Below are 25981 nucleotides of genomic sequence, written 5' to 3' on the forward strand. Positions count from 1 at the left end.
AAGAGTAAGGTGATGAGGGTATCAAATGATTTAGATAAAGAAAAATTGGATATCAAATTGGGGAGGAGGAGTATGGAAGAAGTGAATGTTTTCAGATATTTGGGAGTTGACGTGTCAGCGGATGGATTTATGAAAGATGAGGTTAATCTTAGAATTGATGAAGGAAAAAAGGCGAGTGATGCATTGAGGTATATGTGGAGACAAAAAACGTAATCTATGGAGGCAAAGAAGGGAATGTATGAAAGTATAGTATACCAACACTCTTATATGGGTGTGAAGCTTGGGTTGTAAATGCTGCAGCGAGGAGGCGGTTGGAAGCAGTGGAGATGTCCTGTCTAAGGGAAATGTGTGGTGTAAATATTATGCAGAAAATTCAAAGTGTGGAAATTAGGAGAAGGTGTGAAGTTAATAAAAGTATTAGTCAGAGGGCTGAAGAAGTTTTGTTGAGGTGGTTTGGTCATTTAGAGAGAATGGATCAAGGTAGAATTACATGGAGAGCGTATAAATCTGTAGGGGAAGGAAGGTGGGGTAGCGGTTGTCCTCAAAAAGGTTGGAGGGAGGGGGTAAAGTAGGTGTTGTGGTAGAGGGGACTGGACTTCCAGCAAGTGTGCATGAGCGTGTTAGATAGGAGTGAATGGAGACGAATGGTATTTGGGACCTGACGAGCTGTTGGAGTGTGAGCAGGGTAATATTTAGTGAAGGGATTCAGGGAAACCGGTTATTTTTATATAGCCAGACTTGAGTTCTGGAAATGGGAAGTACAATGCCTGCACTCTAAAGGAGAGGTTTGGGATATTGGCAGTTTGAAGGGATATGTTGTGTATCTTTATACATATATGCTTCTAAACTGTTGTATTCTGAGCACCTCTGCAAAAACAGTTATGTGTGAGTGAGGTGAAAGTGTTGAATGATGAAAGCATTTTCTTTTTGGGGATTTTCTTTCTTTTTGGGTCACTCTGCCTCGGTGGGAGACAGACGACTTGTTAACCCTTTCAGGGTCGGTGGCCCTCTCCTCAACTTGTTCTCAGGGTTGGAAATTTTTCGAAAAAAAAAAAAAAAAGACTGAGAATCTTTTCCTGATCACAGTGACACCAAAAGTATGAAATTTGATGGAAACATTATGGAATTATGCTCTTGCGTAGTTAGCGGTCTCGACGATGTTTATGCATCGGCGATATTGCCCACTTTGAGCCCTATTTTCGGCCAATTCCTACATACAAGTCGACAGAATCATTCCTATTTTGCTAAAGCTCCATTTTTTCTATCGAATGAGTACAAGAAACCACCCATTTACCGATTTCAATTATCAAATAAAGTGGTCCGAAATTGGCAATTTTGCCAACTTCACACAAAATTCAAAAGATGCCAATTTCCAAATAGGGTCCAGAATAAACAAGACAGACATTCCTGGCACTTAAATAACTTTTCTTCTGTTCATCAGTCATGTCCTCAGGCCTCTGTTACATTTCTTTTGCTTTCCACTTTGAATTTTTATTCTCACAAAAAATAGATTTACCGTTATGCAGACTACTGCATTAGTGTAGAAATGGTATAAATAATATCAGCGCATTTGTGAAAGAATATTAGGCTCACCAGTTGATGTGTATTGGATGCATGGCTTGATTTATTTACTTTTGAACTTTGGCAATAATTGAACATTTCTGCTACTTTGAGCTCAATTTCAAGGTAATTTTCATATTGAAAGCAATAAAAGTCGTCTCAATTTCTGAAATATGTCTCCCATTCTATAAAATAAGACCAGGAAAACTAGAATAAAGCCATAAATAGCATACGAAAATACACTGCAAAGTCGCTGTTTTAAATCAAAAACACGGTCAGAGTTTTTTTTCTCATTATGCACTGTGTGCTGCAGGATTTTTTTTTATACTGTGCACACTGACCACATAGACCCATTCTTTCATATGTAGGCCCACGAGCTTTCTCTCGCTACATTTGAAGGCGCTAGAATTTATGCGTACTAGTACGGCACCAACCCTTTTTTCTTATGACAAGAGTGACTTAGGAGCATTACCTCCTGATGTATACACCGTTTTCTTTCCTAACAGACCAGAGGTACAGACAAGAAAACGTATCTATCTGATGATCTTATCCCAGAGCAGCAGCCTCCACGTCTACCCTATTCACATATGGCATACATTATTCATTTCAGCATCTTTATTACAGTTCTAGGGTATTTATCGTGTTTCTGATATCAACTTGGAATAAATGTAATAGATAGATAACCTTTATTACTAATACATGTATTAGAATAATTATACCACATTTTATTAGTGTCATGGCTAACATCCAACACCTATGACTAACCAGATATTGAATGCTACTGCTTTTTTCCCCCTCTCTCAGCTAGCTCCTCCCAATTCGTAATGATGTTAGATGGTGAATTTAATGTACTAGACAGTAAAAAAAAAAAAAAAAAAAAAAAAAAAAAAAAAAAAAAAAAAAAAAAAATTAAAATCGGAAAAAATCCTGAAAATTTACTACATGTTCAGATGTATATTACTCACAGCGTCATAAAAATAATTTTTGTAAAATGACTAACATGGTACAAAGATGATACTTATACTAAAATGCTGCCAGATTCTTAAGCTATTTTTCTGTAAGCTTAACTCATGTGTAATTTACTTTTTTATTTTTTTTTTTTGTAATATATATAAGAGTTATGCAAATTAAAATAAAGTTATCATGTTGGAGTTACATTTTTATTTTATGTTTTCTTTCTAAAATACTACAGTAGGGCCCCACTTATACGGCAGGTTAGGTTCCAGGCTACCACCGTAAAGTGGAACACCCCTTTTTTTCCCCTTATAAATGCATACAAATACTAGATAACAAGTTTACACTAACATATATTAAGTTAGCAATAGAACTAGGCAACAAAAAACAATAAAAAAAAGTACAATACACACATAGTGCACTCATTACTTACCTTAAAATATTTATAGTCTTAATTTAGGGTGAGACAAGTAGTATATATTGTAAGAAATCAAGTGTGGTATGTATGGTAGTCAGCCGGGCTACCATACCAGGCCACATAATATTCTATTACATTTAAGCATCCCAGAGTGATAAAATGCATATACAGTTTACTCATTACTTACCACCCACACATACTATTCTATGATATTTAAGCATCCCAGAGTGATAAAATGCATATACAGTTCACTCATTACTTACCTAAAAATATTTGTAGTCTTAATGTAGGGTCAGGGGTGAGTAATCGAGATAAAACGAATAAATGAGAGAGAGAACAGGCGCAGAGTTATGTAAACAAACCAGACGAAAGTAAGTTTTGTAAACAAACAAAGTGTACACGTCTGGTTTCTGTACAAGCTACATTGTGTACAAGTTGTCTCTACATTGATATGGTAGAATAAATAACGAAGAACACTCCCATTCTCATGTAACACCATTTTTAGAAGAAATGACGCTCTGAGTGAAGGCAATGGAAATAAGTCACTCTGACTTTTTTGGGTTATCCTAGGTTCTCTACACATATGCTGTTATGTATGATAATCTACGTAACTGTATTACCTGGAGTTTACCTGGAGAGAGTTCCGGGGGTCAACGCCCCCGTGGCCCGGTCTGTGACCAGGCCTCCTGGTGGATCAGAGCCTGATCAACCAGGCTGTTACTGCTGGCTGCACGCAAACCAACGTACGAGCCACAGCCCGGCTGATCAGGAACTGACTTTAGGTGCTTGTCCAGTGCCAGCTTGAAGACTGCCAGGGGTCTGTTGGTAATCCCCCTTATGTATGCTGGGAGGCAGTTGAACAGTCTCGGGCCCCTGACACTTATTGTATGGTCTCTTAACATGCTAGTGACACCCCTGCTTTTCATTGGGGGGATGTTGCATCGTCTGCCAAGTCTTTTGCTTTCATAGTGTGTATACCTGAATAAACTTACATACATATGAAAGGAATAATTTTCTACAGTTACCCCAGTAACACATTTTCTCTTATGTTAGACTAGAGAAAATGTTATTCTTGCCGTCACTTGTACAAGTTATCTGGCTACGACATCTCATATTTATGTTTATTTATTCTATTGTGGGGTGTATTTATCATCTTTATATGTTATGTATCGTGTTTATTATATAATTTTGAAAAAAATGTCATGGATGGATTAATGAAAATGTGTATATTAACGTAATATACGACATTTAAATGAGATTCGGTGATTATTATCATTACTAGTACGAAGTCTCAAGACATAAGACACTCTTACTGATTTTAATGTGTACCTGCATGCCAGCACAGTATGTAAGTTTATTTAGGTACAGGTATACGTAAGTATAATTATCAGAGTATATATAAATATGAAATAACTTTTAAAAAACACTTGAAATTTTGGAGTTTCCAGACATAATGGAGAGACTTAGTGCTTACGGATCTCACAGACAATGTAAACAAACCAGGTTGGGCGCGGTGACCGTATTAGAAAGTCAGGTGGGGGGAGCCGTATAGCGAGTTTTAGTCATAATTTGAAATGACCATATTAGCGGAACGCCGTAAAGCGGGGCCCTACTGTATTTAATTCGCCACAAGGCATAGTTACAAAGTGGGTGGAGCTACAGCAGAGGGAGAGGGAGCAGTGTCTTAGTAACTCATGATGGCCCGTGATGAGTGGAGAGGTGTGCCTACCGGCACTATAAAATATTGTATAATTATACTATTACGATCAATAAAGGTTATGTACCTATCATATTTATTCCAGAATAATATTAGGTATAACATAAATAATGGAGAAGTATGATGAAGACACCCAAATTAATGAAAACTGACATTATAGAGAGGTATGGAAGGATGGAGGGTGGGAAGGGATAAAAAAAAAAAAAAAAAAAAAAGTGACAGTGACCATTACAGAAAATGTTACGCACCTGAAGGGCAACTATAGATCATTCTTATCCTATGTGATTTTCTCGAAAAAAAAAGTTTCCCAAGTAATCAGCTATGCACGTGTTTCCTCGACTATCTCGAAGTAAGTCATTGACCTATTTTATGTTATATTACCGTTGATAATAAACAGATTGAAAGGAATTTCCCAGCAAACATGAAACTAAATGCTTTAATTTTGGGTGGTGACACTTTTGAAGTGTCAGTAAGGGGTGATTCCTCGATTAGCGACGAATTCGTTTACCGATGGGGTGTCAGGCCCCTAACTCCATCGCTAAGCGAGGAGAGGCTGTATTTAACCCTTTCAGGGTCCCCAGGCCCTCTCAGAGACTTGTTCTCAGGGTCGCCAAATTGAAAAAAAAAATTATTTTTTTTCTTATGAAAAGATAAAGAATATTTTCCCGATCATAATGACACCAAAAGTATGAAATTTGATGGAAAACTTATGGAAATATGCTCTCACGAAGTTAGCGGTCTCGATGATGTTTACGCATCGGCGATTTTGCCCACTTTGAACCCTATTTTCGGCCAATTCCAGTGTACTAGTTGACAAAAATCATAACTATTTCGCTAGAACTCCATTTTTTCTATCAAATGAGTACAAGAAACCACCCATTTACCTATTTCAACTATCCAATAAAGTGGTCCAAAATTGGCAATTTTGCCAATTTTGCCAATTTCACACAAAATTCAAAAGATGCCAATTTCCGTATAGGGTCCAGAATAAACAAGAAAGACATACCTGGTGCTAAAATAACAAGTTCTCTGTTCGTTAGTCACATCCCCAGGCCCCTCTTATATTTCTTTGGCTTTTCACTTTGAATTTTTATTCTTACAAAAAAATAGAAGATTTACTGTTATGCAGACTACTGCATTAGTGTAGAAATGGTATAAATAATATCAGCGCACTTGTGAAAGAATATTAGACTCGCCAGTTGACGTATACTGGATGCTTGGCATGATTTTTTTACTTTTGAACTTTGGTAAAAATCGAACATTTCTGCTACTTAGAGCTCAATTTCAAGGTACTTTTCATTGTAAAACCAGTCAAAATCATCTCAATTTCTGTAATATGTCTTCCATTCTATAAAATGAGACCAGGAAAACTAGAATACAACAATAAATACCATACGAAAATACAGTGCAAAGTTGCTGTTTTAATCCAAAAACACTGTCAAAGTTTTGTTTTTCTCATTACGCACTGTGTGCTGCAAAATTTTTTTCATACCACGCACACTGACCACATAGACCCATTCTTTCATATGCAGGCCTACCAGCTTTCTCTCGCTAGATTTGAGGGTGCTAGAATTTAGGCATACTATTTTTTATTATTTTATTAACACACCGGCCAATTCCCACCAAGGCAGGGTGGCCCGAAAAAGAAAAACTTTCACCATCATTCACTCCATCACTGTTTTGCCAGAAGGGTGCTTTACACTACAGTTTTTAAACTGCAACATTAACACCCCTCCTTCAGAGTGCAGGCACTGTACTTCCCATCTCCAGGACTCAAGTCCGGCCTGCCGGTTTCCCTGAATACCTTCATAAATGTTACTTTGCTCACACTCCAACAGCACGTCAAGTATTAAAAACATAGACCTATTCTTTCATATGTAGGCCTACCAGCTTTCTCTCGCTAGATTTGAGGGTGCTAGAATTTAGGTGTACTAGTACGTCAAAAACCTTGGGGCGTAAGCCGTACTAGTACGACCGAAACCCTGAAAGGGTTAAATACGAGAAAAGCAGTGAGAAGTTACCTTGATATCAGTGACTGGAGCATGGGGAGTGCGGCCTCCTAGATGAGCACATATAGCTTCAGTAAATGCTGCAGTCTGTGCAGATCCATCTTTCACAGCATTGGTTCCCACAGACTGGTTTAAGAATGCTTGAAACCCTGCAATGTGAGAAGCACCTAATTCCTACAAACATGGAACATTTGCCCAAATCTTGTAATTGTATACTCTTGGTGTCATGTTATGAAAACTTATCACCTTTTTAGTTTCCTTTCTATTTATAGATAATTTATATATTTTCAATCTCATACACAAAGTTTGCACTGTACATGTACTGCACATGCAAAATTATCATCAATATGTAAAAATATCAATATCAGAAATACAGTGGTACCTCGGGATACAAACAGCTCAAAACTTAAACAATTATGTAAGTGCTGTTGTAAGTGTATTTTTGGGGATCTGAAACGAATTAATCTAATTTATATTATTCCTTATGGGAACAAAATCACTTGGTATCAGCACCTGAACAGCCTTCTGGAACGAATTAAGTTCGTATCCTGAGGTACCACTGTATACAGTAATGCCTATTTATCAATTTTAACTGCATAATAGTCTTGATACTATTTTCCCAACCCAAGTTGTATCACAATACAGTGGACCCTCAGTTATGATATTAATCCATTCCAGAGAGCCTGTCCTTAACCGATTTTATCGTTATCCGAATTAATTTTCCCCATACAATATAATGGAAATCCAATTAATCCGTTCCAGATGCCCAAAAGTATTAAAAAAATAATTTTTTCACATGATACATTTTCCTACACAGAAAACAATGAAACATACAGGATAAATATTTATTAATGTACATTAATAATTCATAAAATGACACTTACCTTTATTGAAGACTTATTGATGAATGATGAGACGGGAGGAGGGGAGAGGCTTTAGGTGTATTATTGTTTGTAAGGGGAATCCCCTTCCATAAGGACTTTAGGTAGCAAGTCCTTTTCTGGGGTTACCTCCCTTCTTTGTTTTTTAATGCCACTAGGATGAGCTTGAGAGTCACTGGACCCCTGTCACACCAAAACCCTGTCCAGAGAGCTCTGTTTCTGGCGTGTCTTCAACATTTCCATAAAATGGAACAACATTGTTATCGTATAAGTCACCAGCACAGCTTGCAACAGCTGTGTCAGGGTGATGTTCATCCATAAAGGCTTGCACCTTCGTCCGCATTGTACAAATGTCCTTAATTGTTGAAGAAGGCAACTTCCTCCATCTCTCTTCCCCCTCCTCTGAAGCAATTTCCTCAGCTGTGGTCTGTTGCTGTTGCAGATGCTCTTGCAGCTCAACAGTCGTTAGCTCTTCATCGTTGTCCTCCACCATCTCTTCCACATCCTCACAACTAACCTCCAACCCCATGGACTTTCCCAATGACAAAATAGATTCCACAACTGGTATAGGCCCCTCAGGGTAAGCCCCAAACCCTTCAAAATTCCTCTCTCATGCACATTCTTGCCACAATTTTCTCCAAGCAGAGTTCAAAGTCCTGCAAGTCACTCCCTCCCAAGCCTTACCAATAAGGTTTATGCAACTGAGGATACTGAGGTGATCTTTCCAAAACTCTCTTAGGGTCTGAAGCCATTTCAAAGCAATTTTGAAACACTGCTTTGGTGTACAGTTTTTTGAAATTTGAAATGACCTGCTGGTCCATGAACTGGAGAGGAGCAGTGTTGGGAGGCAAAAACTCGACTTTTATGAAACTAAACTCCCCCACAATTCGCTCTTGCAATTCTGGAGGATGAGCAGGAGCATTGTCTAATACCAGGAGGCACTTGAGTTCCAATTTATTTTCTAGGAGGCATTTTTTCACACTGGAGCCAAACACTAGATAGAACCAATCATGGAAAATGTCCCTAGTGACCCATGCCTTACTGTTTGCCCTGTTTGCTTGCCGACACCGTTTTTCTTGAACACTCTGGGATTTTCAGTGATACACCAGTAAAGGCTTCACTTCACTCTGCAATCCCTACTAACATTACTACAAAATATGAGAGTTAGCCTGTCTTTCATAGGCTTGTGTCCTGGGAGTGCCTTTTTTTTTTTTTTTTTTTTTTTTTTTTTTTTTTTTTACACACAGAGTTTGACAAGGTTAAGGATCCCTAGCTTTATTGACAAGCTATTTACAAATTAAGGATTCCTAACTTTATTGGCAAGCTAAAAGCTGTTACCTACATCAGCTCATTTGAAAGCATTTTTATCGTTATGAGACATACAAGTAGGGAACATGATGGAGTTGGAGCCATCTGTGGGTCAGCATTTTCATTTGATCAGCTGACTTTATCTCGTTGATATCATTATGCTGTACGAATGTGTTCCATACTCGAGTCATCCTGGGTATACATGATCTCAGATGGAGTGATGTTCTGGAGAAGGGTACAGCCAGAGTGAAGTTGCTGCTTTCTGCCCATCTTGTGGCATAAAAGCTTGTTTCACACTGTCCTTGAAGTGGATCCAAGTGTGGTACTTTGACAATATTGGCCTTGTACATAACAGTAAGGCCACCCATATCCCTCCTGTGTTGAGGGCTCTGCTGAAATGACAGATCTATCCAGGATGGGTCCAGGCGAGAGATGAGACGTCTTGCTCTGTTCTCTACTCTGTCAAGCAGTCGCAGATGAGGGGGGGGGGGGGCAGGCAAACAAAAAAAGTGGAGCATACTCAAGTAATGTAGGTCCTGTTTGGCATTTTCTTCCAAAAACAGGCTTGTTTTGTCACAATTGAACACTTGTTGGGGATTTAATTTTTCAGCCTCTATGTACCCTTTAAAGTCCTGCGCATACTTTTCAGCCACTTTTTTGTCAGAACTGGCAGCCTCACCATGCCTTATCACACTGTGTATGCCACTATGATTCTTAAATCTCTCAAACGAACCTTTGCTGGCCTTAAATTCACTAACATCAGCACTAGTTCCAGGCATTTTCTTAATTAGATCATCATGCAACTGCCTTGCCTTTTCACATATAACTGACTGTGAAATGCTATCTCCTGGTAATTGTTTCTCGTTGATCCACACCAACAACAGTCTCTCCACATCTTTGAGCATTTGCAATCTGTTTTGTAAGCACATTTACACCTTTTGCAACAACAGCTTCCTTGATTGCCTTTTTGTTGGCCAAGATAGTAGCGGTGGTTGACTGGGGTTTGTTATACAACTTGGCCAGCTCGAAGGCATGCACTCCACTTTCGTACTTTGCGATTATCTCTTTCTTCAATTCAATAGTATTTCTCACCCTTTTTACCACAGGGTTGACACTAGAAACTTTCTTTGGGCCCATGGTGGCTTATTTAGCAGTTACAAGCACTAAAAACAATGGAATACAAAATGTATCGCATGTACGCATGCAATCATCCGCAGTGCCTTGTAAACAATGGCACACTAGCCACACTGGAGTGGCTGGCTGGCTCAGGCCGCGCGGACACGTCCTGGATGAACCGAGTTCTTTTGTTAGCTGAGCCAGTATTTTGATGCAAAAACGTATCGGTATCCGATTTTATTGCTATCCAATGGCATAGTTAACTGAGGGTCCACTGTATCTGCAATATTGGCAGATTGGAGGCGTATGTTATACATGTATATCTGGGCACCTCTGCCAAGACAGTGATTATGTTTGAGTGAGGTGAATGATGATGATGAAAGTATGTATTTTCTTTTTGGAGATTTTCTTTTTTGGGTCACCCTGCCTCGGTAGGAGATGATTGACTTACTGAAGAAAAAAAAAACTGCAATATCTGATGTTTAGTGGAGTAAAGTGAACACCTGAGCTATACTTGACCTCCCATTCACAGCCTTACAATGCCACAATTCCTGTATTTCTATTCTGTAACCAGTGTATATTCTGCCCTGAACTTCATAACTTGTGGCAAACTACTGCAAAACAATTTCCACTAGGGTCTTGTCAGCATTTGCCAAACGGTATTCAACTTGCTGATTTTGAAAATATTTAGTTTGCCAAAGTGGATACATTTAAAAGTGAATAGACTCCTGATTCGATAGTGATATGCAGCAACTGCAACTGTCCCAGGGTGAGCTGTAGGATCAAATTTCAAGTGGAGCCCAAGACAAAAACTTACACTATAAAAGAAATGTAGCCTCTCTTCTGGTCAAATACTGATGGCTGAAATGGTAAATATGAAGGATGCCTCCATTTTCTTCAGAACAAACTGGAAATGTTTCAATTGTAACAGGACTGAACAAGGAGTAGAAATGGCTGCTAGGAAGTGAATGTGTAGGCTGGCCAAGGCCAAGGGCAAGCAGGTTATGGATTTTGGTCAAAGTGCTAAAAATTTATTCTCAATCACTCAGTGAGTTGCTGTATGTTATACAGTAAGATTGTCTAAGGAATCATTCAAGTTGCTGAAAGTCAAAGCTAGCACCTTTTTCACCTCCTGGTGAAGTGTTCACAGCCTCTCTCTTGATCATGCAGTTTCAAGGTTATTTTTTTGCAGTGTTCAAGTTCATGAAAAAACATGAGGTTCAAGCATTCTTTAACTTTTTTCAAAAGTATAGATCTTTTCAGCAAAATTCTGGGGGCCACTTTTGCAGGATTAGAAAAGTTACTCCTACTCCCCCATTCTTAAGCAAAATTCTCAACTGATCAGAGTTAAAAGATGCCTGGATTACCCACAAATTATTATGGTTCAGTTCCCTCCAAACATCATGGTTTGTGTCTTTGGTTATCAAAGTTCAAGATTCTGTGGTTTGCCAGTGTTATTCCTAAGGTTTCTGCAGCAAGTCTTAAGGCTTGATCTCTCTTCATACTTATATAAGGGGCATTCATGTGGCCTCACATTCTCACTTGCTGATATGTGTGTCATGACCAACCTGCAGGCTTAACTCAGGAGGAAAAAGGCAGCAGAGGTGGTCACGGCTGCCTCTCAATTTAAGGTTTTCTACTAATAAAATGGCTTGTGTCAAATTTTAGGCTGTTTAATGGTTATAGATGAATGTAAGTCAAGTCAGGAAAAGTTACTCTCATCAATTCAATGGGGTATCAGGGAAAGGGTCACTAATATCAGTGTATGCTTGAACCTACATAGGTAAATTAGAAATGTTAACGAATGTTAAATATTAATTAAAATATTTCAAATTACCATATTGTCCATTAGACAGTTTTTTTCCCTGTTACATCTTATCATATATTTTTATTAACGCATCAGCCGTCTCTCACCAAGGTAGGGTGGCTCAAAAAAGAAACTTTCATTATCATTCACTCCATCACAATTTTGAGAGAGGTATGCTTACACTACAGTTGAAAAACTGCAACATTAACACCCCTCCTTCAGAGTGCAGACACTGTACTTCCCATCTCCAGGACTCAAGTCTGGCCTGCCGGTTTCCCTGAATCCCTTCATGTTACGTTGCTCACACTCCAACAGCACATCAAGTCCTAAAAACCATTTGTCTCCATTTGCTCCTATCTAACACGCTAATGCATGCTTGCTGGAAGTCCAAGCCCCTTGCACACAAAACCTCCTTTACCCCTTCCCTCCAACCTTTCCTAGGCCGACCCTTGCCCCACCTTCCCTCCACTACAGATTTATACACTCTCGAAGTCATTCTATTTCGTTCCATCCTCTCTACACGTCCGAACCACCTCAATAATCTCTCCTCAGCCCTCTGGATAATAGTTTTGGTAATCCCACACCTCCTCCTAATTTCCAAACTACAAATTCTCTGCATTATATTCACACCACACATTGCTCTCAGACATGCCATCTCCACTGCCTCCAGCCTTCTCCTTGGTGCAACATTCACCACCCATGTTTCACACCCATATAAGAGGATTGGTAAAACTATATACTCTCACACATTCCCCTCTTTGCTTCAATGGACAAAGTTCTTTATCTCCACAGACTCCTAAGTACACCACTCGCCTTTTTCCCCTCATCAATTCTATGATTCACCTCATCTTTCATAGACTCATCTGCTGACATGTCCACTACTAAATATCTGAATACATTCACCTCCTCCATACTCTCTCCCTCCAAACTGATATCCAATCTTTCATCACCTAATTTTTTTTATCCTCATTACCTTACTCTTTCCCATATTCACTTTTAATTTTCTTCTTTTACATACCCTACCAAACTCATCCACCAACCTCTGCAAATTTTCTTCAGAAACTCCCAAAAGCACAGTGTCATCAGCAAAGAGCAACTGTGACAACTCCCAATTTGAGTTAGATTCTTTATCTTAAAGCCCTACACCTCTTGCCAACACCCGAGCATTCACTTATTATTAATTTAGGGACCAGGAGCACAGGTCTAATTCCCTAGATCAAGAGCCTCCTCACCACATACATACTACTACTACTAATAATAATTATTATTATAACAATAATAATAATACAATATAATAGTAATAATAACAGTAAGGAGATACTTCAAAAGGCTGCCAGTAGTTGGTGCCACCATCAGCAAAACACTGGTAACCACTACTAGTACACTTTTCACCTGTCTAGACTTAAGTAGTCTATTAGTATTAGGGTAAGTCTGCCTGAAATGCCTCGGCATGATAGTGGCTTTCTTTGCTCCAATCATATTGTGATATGTAAACACATATTGTAACTAACAAAAAAGGCACAATACCGTGACTGGAACGACACACAAATAACCCGCACATAAAAGAGAGAAGCTTACGACGACGTTTCGGTCCGACTTGGACCATTTACAAAGTCACATTAACCAGAAGTGGAGCAGGACAGCTATATATAGGCATGAAGAGTTGGTGGTAGTAGTAGTAGTAGTAGTACAAGAATGGTATATAATACCGACAAGATGAAATTAAGACACATGCGCAACACCCGGGCATCTCTATCGTAGACGCTTCGTCATCAAGCCAGTCACTGGATGGCGAAACGTCCACAACAAAGACACCCAGACGCCGCACATGTGTCTAAATTTCATCAGTAGTAATAGTAGTAGTAGTAGTAGTAGAAGAGGTAGTAGTAGTGGTAGTGGTAGAAGTGGAGAATAAGGAGGACGAGCCAGTCAAATACAAAGGAAGGGGAGCACTGCAAGGGAGCTAGGTGTCCACAGAGGGAGAGCAAGCGCACAGAGGTGCGTGAAAGGGGAAGTGGTGAAATAAATGAAGGAACAGAAACACGAGACAGAAGAAAGACAACCCAGAGGAGCAAAGGAAAGAGGAAAGGGGAAGAGGGAGAAGAAAAAGAAAAAGAAAAAATGAGGAGTCAGGTTAAGTCACGGGTGTTCTGAAGTTTGGAGCATTTTACAATGTTGTGGGAGAGGAAGGCATCTACAGAGACGAAGCCAGGGCTAAGATTCATACAAGGAAAGTTGTGTATTAGAGAGGATTCAACTAGAAGGCGACTTTTCAAGTTGGAAGTACGGAAGAGAGTTTTAGCAGAAGACCAGTCAATAGGATGGCTATGATCTCTGACGTGACAGAAAAAAGCATTGTTAGTGTCAGCAAGCCTAACACTATTTTTGTGCTCCCTAAGTATATCAGAAAGAGATCGACCAGTTTCTCCAAAGTATTGAAGAGGACAGGAGGAGCAAGAAATAGAGCAGACACCAGGAACATCTGAAGAGGGAGGAGAGGTATGAACGAGATTATTGCGAAGAGTGTTAGTCTGGCGGAAGGTAAGCTTGATGTCTAAGGGACAGAGAGAATTGAGATTAGAAAGACCGGAAATGTAGGGAAGGCAGAGGATAGAAGAGTTCCCAGGAGTAGAGAGTTTGGGAGAGAAGAAATTATGTTTAGCACGTGAGAGGGCAGAGTCTATGAAATGGGAAGGGTAGCCAAGACAGGAAAACGAATTATGAAGAGTGGAAATTTCTGCTGGAAGGAACTGAGGATCACAGATGCGGAGGGCATGGAGAAAGAGGGAGATAAGAACACTTTTCTTGACAGGGGAAGCATGATAGGAAAAGTAGTAAATGTACATGCCACTGTGCATAGGTTTTCGGTAAACGGAAAAGGAAAAACCTGTATTTGAGCGGTGGACATGGACATCAAGGAAAGGAAGCAAGGAATTAGATTCCCATTCAGCTTTAAACTTAATGGAAGGGACAAGATTATTAAGAGCTTCAAGAAAAGGTTGGAAGAGACTGGAGTCATGAGGCCACAGAGCAAAGATGTCATCCACATAGCGGAGCCAGAGTGAAGGTTGCACATTGAGGGTAGGAAGAAGAACAGTCTCGAAGTATTCCATGTAAAGATTAGCAAGGACAGGAGAGAGAGGAGAGCCCATAGCGACACCGAAGGTTTGAGAATAATATTTCCCTTGGAAGGAAAAGGAATTAGAGTCCACACAGAGGCAGATAAGATCAAGACAGACATCAGTAGGTATAGGGAGATGTAGAAACCCTTCATGGGCCTTCTCTCTAAGGAAATCAAGGACATCATCAAGAGGGACATTGGTGAAGAGGGACTCAACGTCAAGACTAAGCATCTTACAGGTTGGGAGAGAGCGAACCTGTTCAATGAAGTCTTGAGAGTGATGGAGGTGGGCAGGAGAAAAAGTACCAAGAAAGGGAGTGAGGGTTTTAGCCAGCCAAGAAGCAAGAGAATAAGAGTCAGAACCTCTAGAGGATATGATAGGACGAAGAGGAATATCAGGTTTATGAGTTTTGGGAAGGCCATAGAAATAGGGAAGAGAGGGACAGATGACACGAAACCATTGAACAAGGTCAAAGTCAGAAGGACAGAGGTCGGAAAGAGTCCTTAGTTTCTTGTTGAAAGTTCTCTTGATGCGATCAAGAGGGTTGGAAACGAGAGGAGTGTAGGTACGTGAGTCAGAGAGCAAGAAGCTTTACAGAGGTAATCCTCGCGATCAAGGATAACTACCGAATTACCTTTGTCAGAAGATAGTATGACAATGTTAGTGTTGGATTTAAGAGAAGAAAGGGCAAGTTGGTAACGGCGTGGAAGGTGGTGATTCTTAGAAAACAGACTAACAAGAGCAGGAAGGAGAGCGCCACGAAAAGTGGACAAGTCAGGAAGATTACGGGAGCGAGATTGACGAAAGGAATCAAAAGAGCTAATCAGGGCAATACCAGCGCGAGGAGTAGGCGAAGTGGCAAAGGAAAGGCCAAAACCAAGAAGTTCAAGCTCATACTGAGAGTGTTATATACCATTCTTGTACTACTACTACTACCACCACCACCTCTTCCTGCCTATACATAGCCGTCCTGCTCCACTTCTGGTTAGTGTGACTTTGTAAATGGTTCAAGTCGGACCAAAACATCGTCGTAAGCTTCTCTCTTTTATGTGCGGGTTATTTGTGTATACATATTGTAACCTTTGCAAAGAAAAAATATTTTATTTATTTAAGGAACTTTCCTCGAGGGGGAAATTCGCATCCAGAAGCAAAAAATTGACCGAACGATGGTTCGTATCCTGAAAAATTCGCATGGTGGGGGGTTCATAAGCCAAGGTTCCACTGTATTTTACATTACCTTGACTTTTGGCCAAAATGGTGAACATACTGCTGGTTTAGTATTACACCATTATAACACCCAATTTCCAAAGTACGCATCTCCATCAATAAAATAAAATAGTTATTAGTAAGTGCTTACCAGGGGGAACTGCAGTGCCATAAGGCTGGGCAGGTGGAGGGCACGTGCCAACCCTACCCTCGCGCCAATCATTGAATAATTTATAGATGGCAAATGATGCAAGAGTTGCCCATGGTGTTTTATCTTCTTCTTGACTTTCAGAAGAGTTAGAAGTGACTGGAGGTTTAACAAAGCTTATGAGTGCAGCCTCTGCTGCTGCTTGCCTTGCCAGCTGTTTGGATGACCCAAAACCTCGGTATTTTTGACTATCAACCTGCAAACCAACACAAGCCACTCTCTCATTTTTGTATTTATTACCATCATTAACAATATAAATCATACTGATAAAAATATACTTATATATACTGAATACGTATATATGCATATATAACATTTACAGAAAAATATACATATTAATACAATTTATATTTGTAAAGTACAGGAGATATAAAAATAACACTCACTAGGCCAAGAAAAAGAGAAGCATTTGACCAACTCTAAATAAATAAGAAATAATTCCAGGCTATTTATCACTACTTGTACTATTTTTTTCCCTACTGAATTGCTGTAGTTTATAACAATATAGATATTGTATATTATGCACAGTATACAAAATTTTGTGTAGCTCAACACATTTCCTACCTAGGCAGGGCGACCTAAAGAAGAAAACTTTTATGCAATTCCTAACTACCACTAATACGATATACACCTACCATCCGACTTACAACCTGCTCGACTTACGACCACTCGACTTACGGCCGTGTTTTTTATGCCAAATTTCTGGGAAATAAACAACTATTTGTGTTGTACACAGTGTTTATCCTAAACCTTACAGTATAAAATACAGTACTAACAACATAAAAAGTAAAGTAAAACATGAAATACCAAAATAAAACAATAAAATAAAGTCGTTACAAAAATGTTTTGTTGATATTCAGTAGTAAAGTTCGACTTACGACCATTTCGACTTACGACCGGTTTCTCGGAACCGAACTCGGTTGTAAGTCGGATGGTAGGTGTATCTACAACAGCTGCCATACAATGTCTCAATCCACTCTAATAAACAATTTCTTCAAATTCATGAGTACAAGAAAAAAATATAGTTACATTATCTAATTAAAGAGTTCATGTCTAATGTTTATGATTCAATACAAACACACTACCCATATGTCCTCTCTACATATCTCTACTGCAATAATTATCATTATAATCACTATAAGTTACAATTCTTCCATACACTGATATACTGAATGTGCTTCGTCACACTGTACAAGTGAACAACATATGCTCTACTAATCCTTCACCATTTTACTTTCATTCATATTGCACACAACAGACAAAAGTGCACACCATTCCAAAACTTGTTCCTTGTCTGCTCTCAACACTGAACAAAGTTGCAAACCATATCAACACTTTTTCCCTGTCTGCTCTCAACACTGAACAAAGCTGCCAACCATATCAACACTTGTTCCTTACCTGCCCTCCACGATGTCCTGATTCTATCTACTACTCCTGAATTTACCCTTTACACTAGTCCACTATTTTTAACTTCACATTCACTAAACTCTGAAAAAATCTTTCCATCAGGGTTAATAATATTGTTTGTTCAGTACAGCACTTTCACTCAATATACACAACAAATCAGAAACATATTTTCCTTGGCCTACTTAATGCTAAATATAATAAGTGAAATAGCCCATCATATCTTTGATATTTGGCCATTACTTGCCATACCCCATTAGATACCTCAACAGATATACAGAATGGTTGAGTAACTCCTCCCTCCTGCTCAGTAGTGTATGTCACTCCAGGTCGCAGCTCGTTGAGGCACATTACTGCATTCTTGGGCTGCACGTACTTCCGGATCTTAAGATTCTTGGCTCCTGGCACCTTCTTTCTCTTGATCTTGACTCCTGCCACCACATATTAATTGAAAGGTTGCAACACACTTGCCATTGACATGAATAACAACCTGCCTTATATTTTAAGTGAATACAAGATGCCAAGTTGAGATCTTCAAGCAAAGTTAAGGCCATTGTCATAAAACATCTTCCCACTTTGTACTATACTAATTTGCATACCAGATTGTCACATAATAAAGTTAGGTGGAATGACTGGGTAGGATTCAGTACCTGGCGTACTTCCCACGTCAGTCAGACATCCATGACAAGTGTGGGCAACACGCTTCAATTAAAGTCTCTGAAAATGTCTCTACGACTGTTACGTACGCACCCAGCCTCATGCATGGCAGCCAACCAGGGACCTCTTGTTAAATACCGTCTTATACCTTTAGACAAACCAACCTACATTAGAATTTGCTAAAAGCACTTACAAGAGAATCCCCCACTGGCTTTCTGGCGTGCTACAATTAACTAGTGTCGTGAGGAGACATAACAGGTCATGGGACCAAAGATCACCTTGCGTGGCCATCAAACTAGCCCGCTGTCAAAACAAAGGAGAGTCCCAATAAATACCATGCCATTGAATTTTAAAATGAAATATATCCTTTATTTGTGAAAACAACTCTTGAGAAAACAAAGCATTTCATGAGGAGACAGCCCAGTGACCAAGAGGACCTCGCTGACCATCAAACTAGTCTGCTGATAAACAAAAACTACCTACGTTAAGGATCCTTTACCTCAACACTAGCAGAGTACACACATTTCTCAGCACGGTTTAGTAAGGAAACTTCAGACTCTGATATTTTCAGAGAGTTATATAGTTTACTTTGATTTAGATTGAAAAAATTCTGAAGTAAAGTTTGGTTGGTATTGTTAAAAGTTTAGTCATAGAGTTCTTAATAGTACCTGTACTACTGGTAGTGGAGAGAAGGTAAATGGTACTTTCCACATACTATATGCCTGTATTTGATGACTGTATTTCACTCATTTATCAGTGATTCTGAAGTACACTTATGGCAATATTTCTAGCCATAAGTCTTGAGTACATACTGGGGCATGGTCAAGCACATACCAGCAAGTATGATAAAGTCAGTATACAGCCTCTCCTCACTTAATGACCAAGTTCTGTTCCTAAGAGTGGGTGGGTAAGTGAATTGGGTGTTAAGTGAGAAGAATAAGTACAGTGGACCCTCGACCAGCGATATTAATCTGTTCCTGAGAGCTCATCGTTAATCGAAATTATCGTTAGAAAAGTTAATTTTCCCCATAAGAAATAATGGAAATCAAATTAATCCGTGCAAGACACCCAAAAGTATTGAAAAAAAATTTTTTTATCACATGAAATATTAATTTTAATACACACAAACTGAAGACATGCACAGTTACATGACACTTACCTTTACTGAAGATCTGGTGATGATTGATGGGATGGGAGGGGAGAGTGTTGATGGTGTTAGTGTTTAGAAGGGGAATCCCCTTCCATTAGGACTTGAGGTGGCAAGTCCTTTTTCGGGGTTACTTCCCTTCTTTTAACCCTTAAACGGTCCAAACAGATCAACGTTCAAATTCGTAGTGCTACAAAAGTAGATCTACTTTTTTTTTTTACATATTTTCAAATATAACAAAAAAATGTAGATAAAAGTTTTTTTTACACGTTTTCAAATGTAAAACAAAAGAAGATCTACATTTTTTTACATACTTTCAGATGTTGAAAAAACGTATATAAACGTTTGGACCATTTAAGGGTTAATGCCACTAGGACCAGCTTGAGAGTCACTGGACCTCTGTCGCACAACATATCTGACCATAGAGGCCTGTACCTTCCGTTACTTTATGACATTCCTAAAGTGTTTCACAACATTGTCAGTGTCACAATTAAACACTTGTTCAGGTTTCAGTCCTTCACTGTCTATGTACTCCTTGAATTCCTGCACATATTTTTCAGCTGCTTTTTGGTCCAAACTGGCAGCCTCACCATGCCTTATCACACTATGTATGCCACTACGATTCTTAAATCTCTCAAACCAACCTTTGCTGGCCTTAATTTCACTCACATCACCACTAGTTGTTGGCATTTTTCTAATTAAATCCACTTGCAACTTCCTAGCCTTTTCACATATGATCGCTTAAGAGATGCTATCTCCTGCTATCTGTTTTTCGTTTATCCACACCAATAACAGTCTCTCAACATCTTTTATCACTTGCGATCTCAGTTTCGAAAACATAGTTGCACCTTTGGCAGGAACAGCTTCCTTGATTGCCGTTTTCTTGGCCACAATAGTAGCGATGGTTGACTGGGGTTTTGTGTACAACCTGGCCAGCTCGGAGACACGCACTCCACTTTCATACTTAGCAATGATCTCTTTCTTCATATCCATAGTAATTCTCACCCTTTTTGCTGTAGGGTTGGCACTAGAAGATTTCTTGGGGCCCATCGTGACTTATTTTGCAGGTGCAATCACTAAAAAGGCTGTGATAATATGAAATGTTCCGATTGTATGCTTGGAAGCGACCGCGGTGGCTGGCTGGCTTGTAAACACTGGCCAGAAGTGGACGCGTCTCAGACGGAACGAATAGTGTTGGTCGAGTTTTTTAGCGCTAGTCGAGGCAAAATTTTTGCGTTAAAATGTATCGCTGGTCGGATTTATCATTAATCGATGCCATCGTTGGTCGAGGGTCCACTGCACTGTACTGGTATTGAGTCTGTGACAACCATCTTCAGATATTTTTTTAATGTCACCTTTGCAGCATTTATAACATTTTTGTATATTTTTAAATGTTTATACAGTAGTTTACTGTATAAAGCATTTCATCACTTAACCCTTTGACTGGCCCGACCCCAAATCCTAAAGTGTCTGTGTCGCGCAAAAAAAAAAAAAAAAAAAAAAAAAAAAGATTGAGAATCTTTTCCTGATGTTAATGACACCAAAAGCATGAAATTCGATGGAAAACTTATGATATTACGCTTTCACAAAGTTAGCATTCTCGACGATGTTTACACATCAGCCATTTTGGCCGCTTTGAACCCTATTTTCGGCCAATTCCATTGTTCCAGTCGACCAAACTCATAGCTATTTCTTTAGAACTCCATTTGTTCTATCGATGAGTACAAGAAACCACCCATTTACCGATTTCAACTACCCAATGAAGTGGTCAGAAATTGGTAATTTGGCCAATTTCACACAAATTAAAAAAAGATGCCAATTTCAAAATAGGGTCCAGAATGAACAATGCAGACATTCCTGGCACTAAAATAACATTTTCTCTGTTCATCAGTCACTCCTCCAGGCCCCTCTTAGATTACTCTTGCTTTCTATTTTGAATTTTTATTCACACAAAAAATAGAAGATTTACGGTTATGCAAATTACTGCATTACTGAAATAATTGTATAAACAATGTCAACCCATTCGGGACTACGTATTAGAATGACTAATTTGACACTTATTTGACAATGACGTTATTTGTTTACTTTAGAACATCAGCAAAAATCGAACATTTCCGCTGCTTTGAGCTCAGTTTCATGGTCCTTTTCATTTTGAAACCAATCAAAATCATCTCAATTTCTCTAATATATCTTCCATTCTATCAAATGAGATCAAGAAAACGAGAATAAAACCATAAATACAGTGGACCCTCGACCAACGATGGCATTGTATAACGTTAAATCTGACAAGCGATACATTTTAACCCAAAATTTTTTGCCTTGACTAGTGCTAAAAAACTCGACCAACGCGATTTGTTCCATTCGAGATGCGTCCACGTGTGACCTGTGCAGTATTTACAAGCCAGCCACCGCGGTCGCATCCAAACACACAATCGGAACATTTCATATTATCACAGTGTTTTTAGTGATTGCACCTGTAAAATAAGTCACCATGAGCCCCAAGAAAGCTTCTAGTGCCACCCCTGTGATAAAAAGGGTGCCTATGCCAGTTGTGGAATCCATTGTGCCTACTTCAAAGATTAAGGAAATGTGTGCAAAGTGGGTTGAACTGCAAACCTTTATGGATGAAAATCACCCTAACACAGCTATTGCAAGCCGTGTGGGTGACTATCACAATGACAATGTTGTGGCCCATTTTAGACAAATCGTAAAGGAATGGGAGGTACAGAGTTCTATGGACAGATATGTTGTGCGACAGAGGTCCAGTGACTCTCAAGCTGGTCCTAGTGGCATTAAAAGAAGAAGGGAAGTAACCCCGGAAAAGGATTTGACACCTCAAGTCCTAATGGAAGGGGATTCCCCTTCTAAACACTAACACCATCCACACTCCCCTCCTCCCATCCCATCAATCATCACCAGATCTTCAATAAAGGTAAGTGTCATGTAATTGCACATGTCTTCTTCAGTTTGTGTGTATTAAAATTAATATTTAATGTGGTAAAAATTTTTTTTTCAATACTTTGGGGTGTCAAGAACGGATTAATTTGATTTCCATTATTTATTAAGGGGAAAATTAACTCGACTAATGATAATTTCGACTAACGATGAGCTCTCAAGAACGGATTAATATTGTTGGTCGAGGGTCCACTGTACTATACGAAAATACACCTCAAAGTCGGCGTTTTAATCCAAAACCCATTCTCCAACATGTGGGCGTACCAGTTTTTTCCTGCTAGATTTGAAGCCGCTAGAATTTTGGAGTACAGTGGACCCCCAGTTTATGATCAGCTCCCAATGCGACCAATTATGTAAGTGCATTTATATATGTGCGTTTGTACGTGTATGTTTGGGGGTCTGAAATGGACGAATCTAATTCACAGTATTCCTTATGGGAACAAATTCGTTCAGTAATGGCACCTGAACATACTTCTGGAATGAAATAATATCGTAAGCCGGGGGTCCACTGTATAAGTATGTCAAAAACACTGGCTTGTAAGACATACATATACAGTGGACCCTTGCCTAACGAACGCATTGCATAACGCTAAATCCGCCTAGTGATACATTTTAACGCAAAATTTTTGCCTCGGCTAGCGCTAAAAAACTCGCCCAACGTGATTCGTTCCGTTCAAAACGCGTCCACGTGTGGCCTGAGCGCGCCTCACTTGTCCCGTGGGTGCCAGGGTTTACAAGCCAGCCACCGCAGTCGCATCCAAACATATAATCGAAACATTTCATATTATCACAGCGTTTTTAGTGATTGCACCTGTAAAATAAGTCACCATGGGCCCCAAGAAAGCTTCTAGTGCCAACCCTGTGATAAAAAGGGTGAGAATTAGTATGGAAATTAAGAAAGATTTTGAAGGGTTTGGGGCTAACCCTGAGACGCCTATGCCAGTTGTGGAATCCATTGTGCCTACTTCGAAGATTAAGGAAATGTGTGCTAAGTGGGTTGAACTGCAAACCTTCATGGATGAAAATCACCCTAACACAGCTACTGCAAGCCGTGCTGGTGACTATTACAATGACAATGTTATGGACCATTTTAGACAAATCTTAAAGGAACGGGAGGTACAGAGCTCTATGGACAGATATGTCGTGTGACAGAGGTCCAGTGACTCTCAAGCTGGTCCTAGTGGCATTAAAGGAAGAAGGGAAGTGACCCCGGAAAAGGACTTGACACCTCAAGTCCTAATGGAAGGGGATTCCCCTTCTAAACATTAACACCATCCACACTCTCCCCTCCCATCAATCATCACCAGATCTTCAATAAAAGTAAGTGTCATGTAATTGTACAAGTCTTCTTCAGTTTGTGTGTATTAAAGTTAATATTTCATGTGGCAAAATTTTTTTTTTCATACTTTGGGGTGTCAGGAATGGATTAATTTGATTTCCATTATTTCTTATGGGGAAAATTAATTTGGCTAACGATAATTTCGCCTAACATTGAGCTCTCAGGAACGGATTAATATCGTTAGGCGAGGGTCCACTGTACACCAAAACAGTCAAAGGGTTAACAATGGAATTCCGTTCCTAAGACCACATCGGTCAACGAATTCGTCACTAAACAAGGAGCATACTATGCTGGTAGTGGGTCTATGTCAACCATCTTTGATATTGCTTTAATGTCACCCTACATCATTTAAAACATTTTTAGTATACAGTGGACCCGCAGTATTCGATGGCATCGGTATTCGATGCATTATATCGCAAAAAATTTTCCTCGATATTCGATTGAAAACCCAGTATTCGATACGATTCGTACGAGACCTGTCCACGTGTGGCCTGAACTGCCCCATGTGTGCCAGTGTTTACAAGCCAGCCAGTGTGCGCGCATCTAAGGATACATTCCATATTATCACTGTGTTTGGTGCTTGTTTCTGCAAAATAAGTCACCATGAGCCCCAAGAAAGCTTCTAGTGTCAACCCTGTGGTAAAAAGGGTGAGAATTAGTATGGAAATTAAGAAAGATTTTGAAGGGTTTGGGGCTAACCCTGAGAAGCCTATGCCAGTTGTGGAATCCATTGTGCCTACTTCAAAAATTAAGGAAATGTGTGCACAGTGGGTTGAAGTACAAACCTTTATGGATGAAAATCACCCTAACACATCTATTACAATGACAATGTTGTGGCCCATTTTAGACAAATCGTAAAGGAACAGGAGGTACAGAGCTCTATGGACAGATTTGTTGTGCGACAGAGGTCCAGTGACTCTCAAGCTGGTCCTAGTGGCATTAAAAGAAGGGAAGTAACCCCGGAAAAGGACTTGCTACCTCAAGTCCTAATGGAAGGGGATTCCCCTTCTAAACACTAACACCTCTCCCCTCCTCCCATCCCATCAATAATCACCAGATCTTCATTAAAGGTAAGTGTCAATTATTTTATTGCTATTGTAATTATTCTATTGCATTAAACTTAATATTTCACGTAGTAAAATTTTTTTTTCATACTTTTGGGTGTCTTGCACGGATTAATTTGATTTCCATTATTTCTTATGAGGAAAATTGATTCGGTTTTCGATATTATCGGTATTCAATGAGCTCTCAGGAACGGATTAATATCGAATACCGGGGGTCTACTGTACAGTGGAACCTCTACTTATGAATGCATCCACATGCAAGTTTTTCCAGATACGAGTAGTCACTCGTTGATTTTTTGTTCCGGGCACGAGCAAAATTTCCAGATGCGAGCGAGCCTCAAGGGAGGTTCCTTGACGCTGGTGAGGAGCTCTTGCTCTTGATCTAGGGAACTGGATCTCAGTTGTTTGTTGGACTATCTTATTGAAGCTTGGGCAATGTATGATGGAAAGATGCTTCTTAATGTACACCAAAAATGAAAGAAATCGGACCATAAATAACAGAGTTCACTTCTCAGCCATTAGCCTCCCCTTAGCAGCATACATTGGTCCCTCGTTTATTGTCATTAATCCTTTCCTGGAAGTTCAATGATTATCGAAATAGACGATTTTCGAATCAATTTTCCCCATAAGAAATAATGTAAATACAATTAATCTGTTCCTGACACCCAGAAGTATTAAAACAAAATTTTTTTTACATGAAATATAGATGTAGTACATAAACAATACAATGGGACATGATGAATGAAACATTAACAGCATAACACTTACCTTTATTGGCGATTCTTCTTAGTGTATGGAAGACTGGAGGAGGAGAGAGATTGGAATAGTTACTGTTAGGAAGGGGAATCCCCTTCTATCAACACCTCAGGTGCCAAGTCCTTTTCTGGGGTTACATACTTCTCTTCTCTGTTTCTTAATGCCACTAGGACCAGCTTGAGTCACTGGAGTCCTGTCTCGCAAAAAAAGTGTTCAGAGAGCTCTGTTTCTGGCGTCTCTTTAAAACTTCCCTAAAATGGGCCAAGACTCTGTCACTGTACAAGTTGCCGATATGGCTTGCAACATCCTTCTCAGGGTGATGTTTCTCCATAAATCTTTCCATCCTACCCCAC

At 39.5% G+C, this 25981-nt stretch overlaps 1 protein-coding gene across 7 annotated transcripts in view; it reads right to left on the bottom strand.

The window, feature by feature from the left end:
• LOC138854804 (double-stranded RNA-specific editase B2-like) overlaps window positions 1-25981 on the bottom strand; it is a 189721-nt gene that overhangs the window by 123938 nt on the left and 39802 nt on the right. For 5 of the 7 annotated variants that reach the window (XM_070099941.1, XM_070099945.1, XM_070099946.1 and 2 more), the window contains 3 exons: window positions 17963-18141; window positions 16250-16502; window positions 6671-6807 (listed from right to left, as the gene is read on the bottom strand). In XM_070099941.1, coding sequence (XP_069956042.1) covers window positions 6671-6807; window positions 16250-16502; window positions 17963-18141 — 569 coding nt within the window. The remainder of the gene's footprint in view (window positions 1-6670; window positions 6808-16249; window positions 16503-17962; window positions 18142-25981) is intronic. The other 2 variants (XM_070099943.1, XM_070099942.1) reach the window with 2 other exon arrangements.

Source organism: Cherax quadricarinatus, chromosome 70, assembly GCF_038502225.1.
Source record: "Cherax quadricarinatus isolate ZL_2023a chromosome 70, ASM3850222v1, whole genome shotgun sequence".
Taxonomy (NCBI): domain Eukaryota; kingdom Metazoa; phylum Arthropoda; class Malacostraca; order Decapoda; family Parastacidae; genus Cherax; species Cherax quadricarinatus.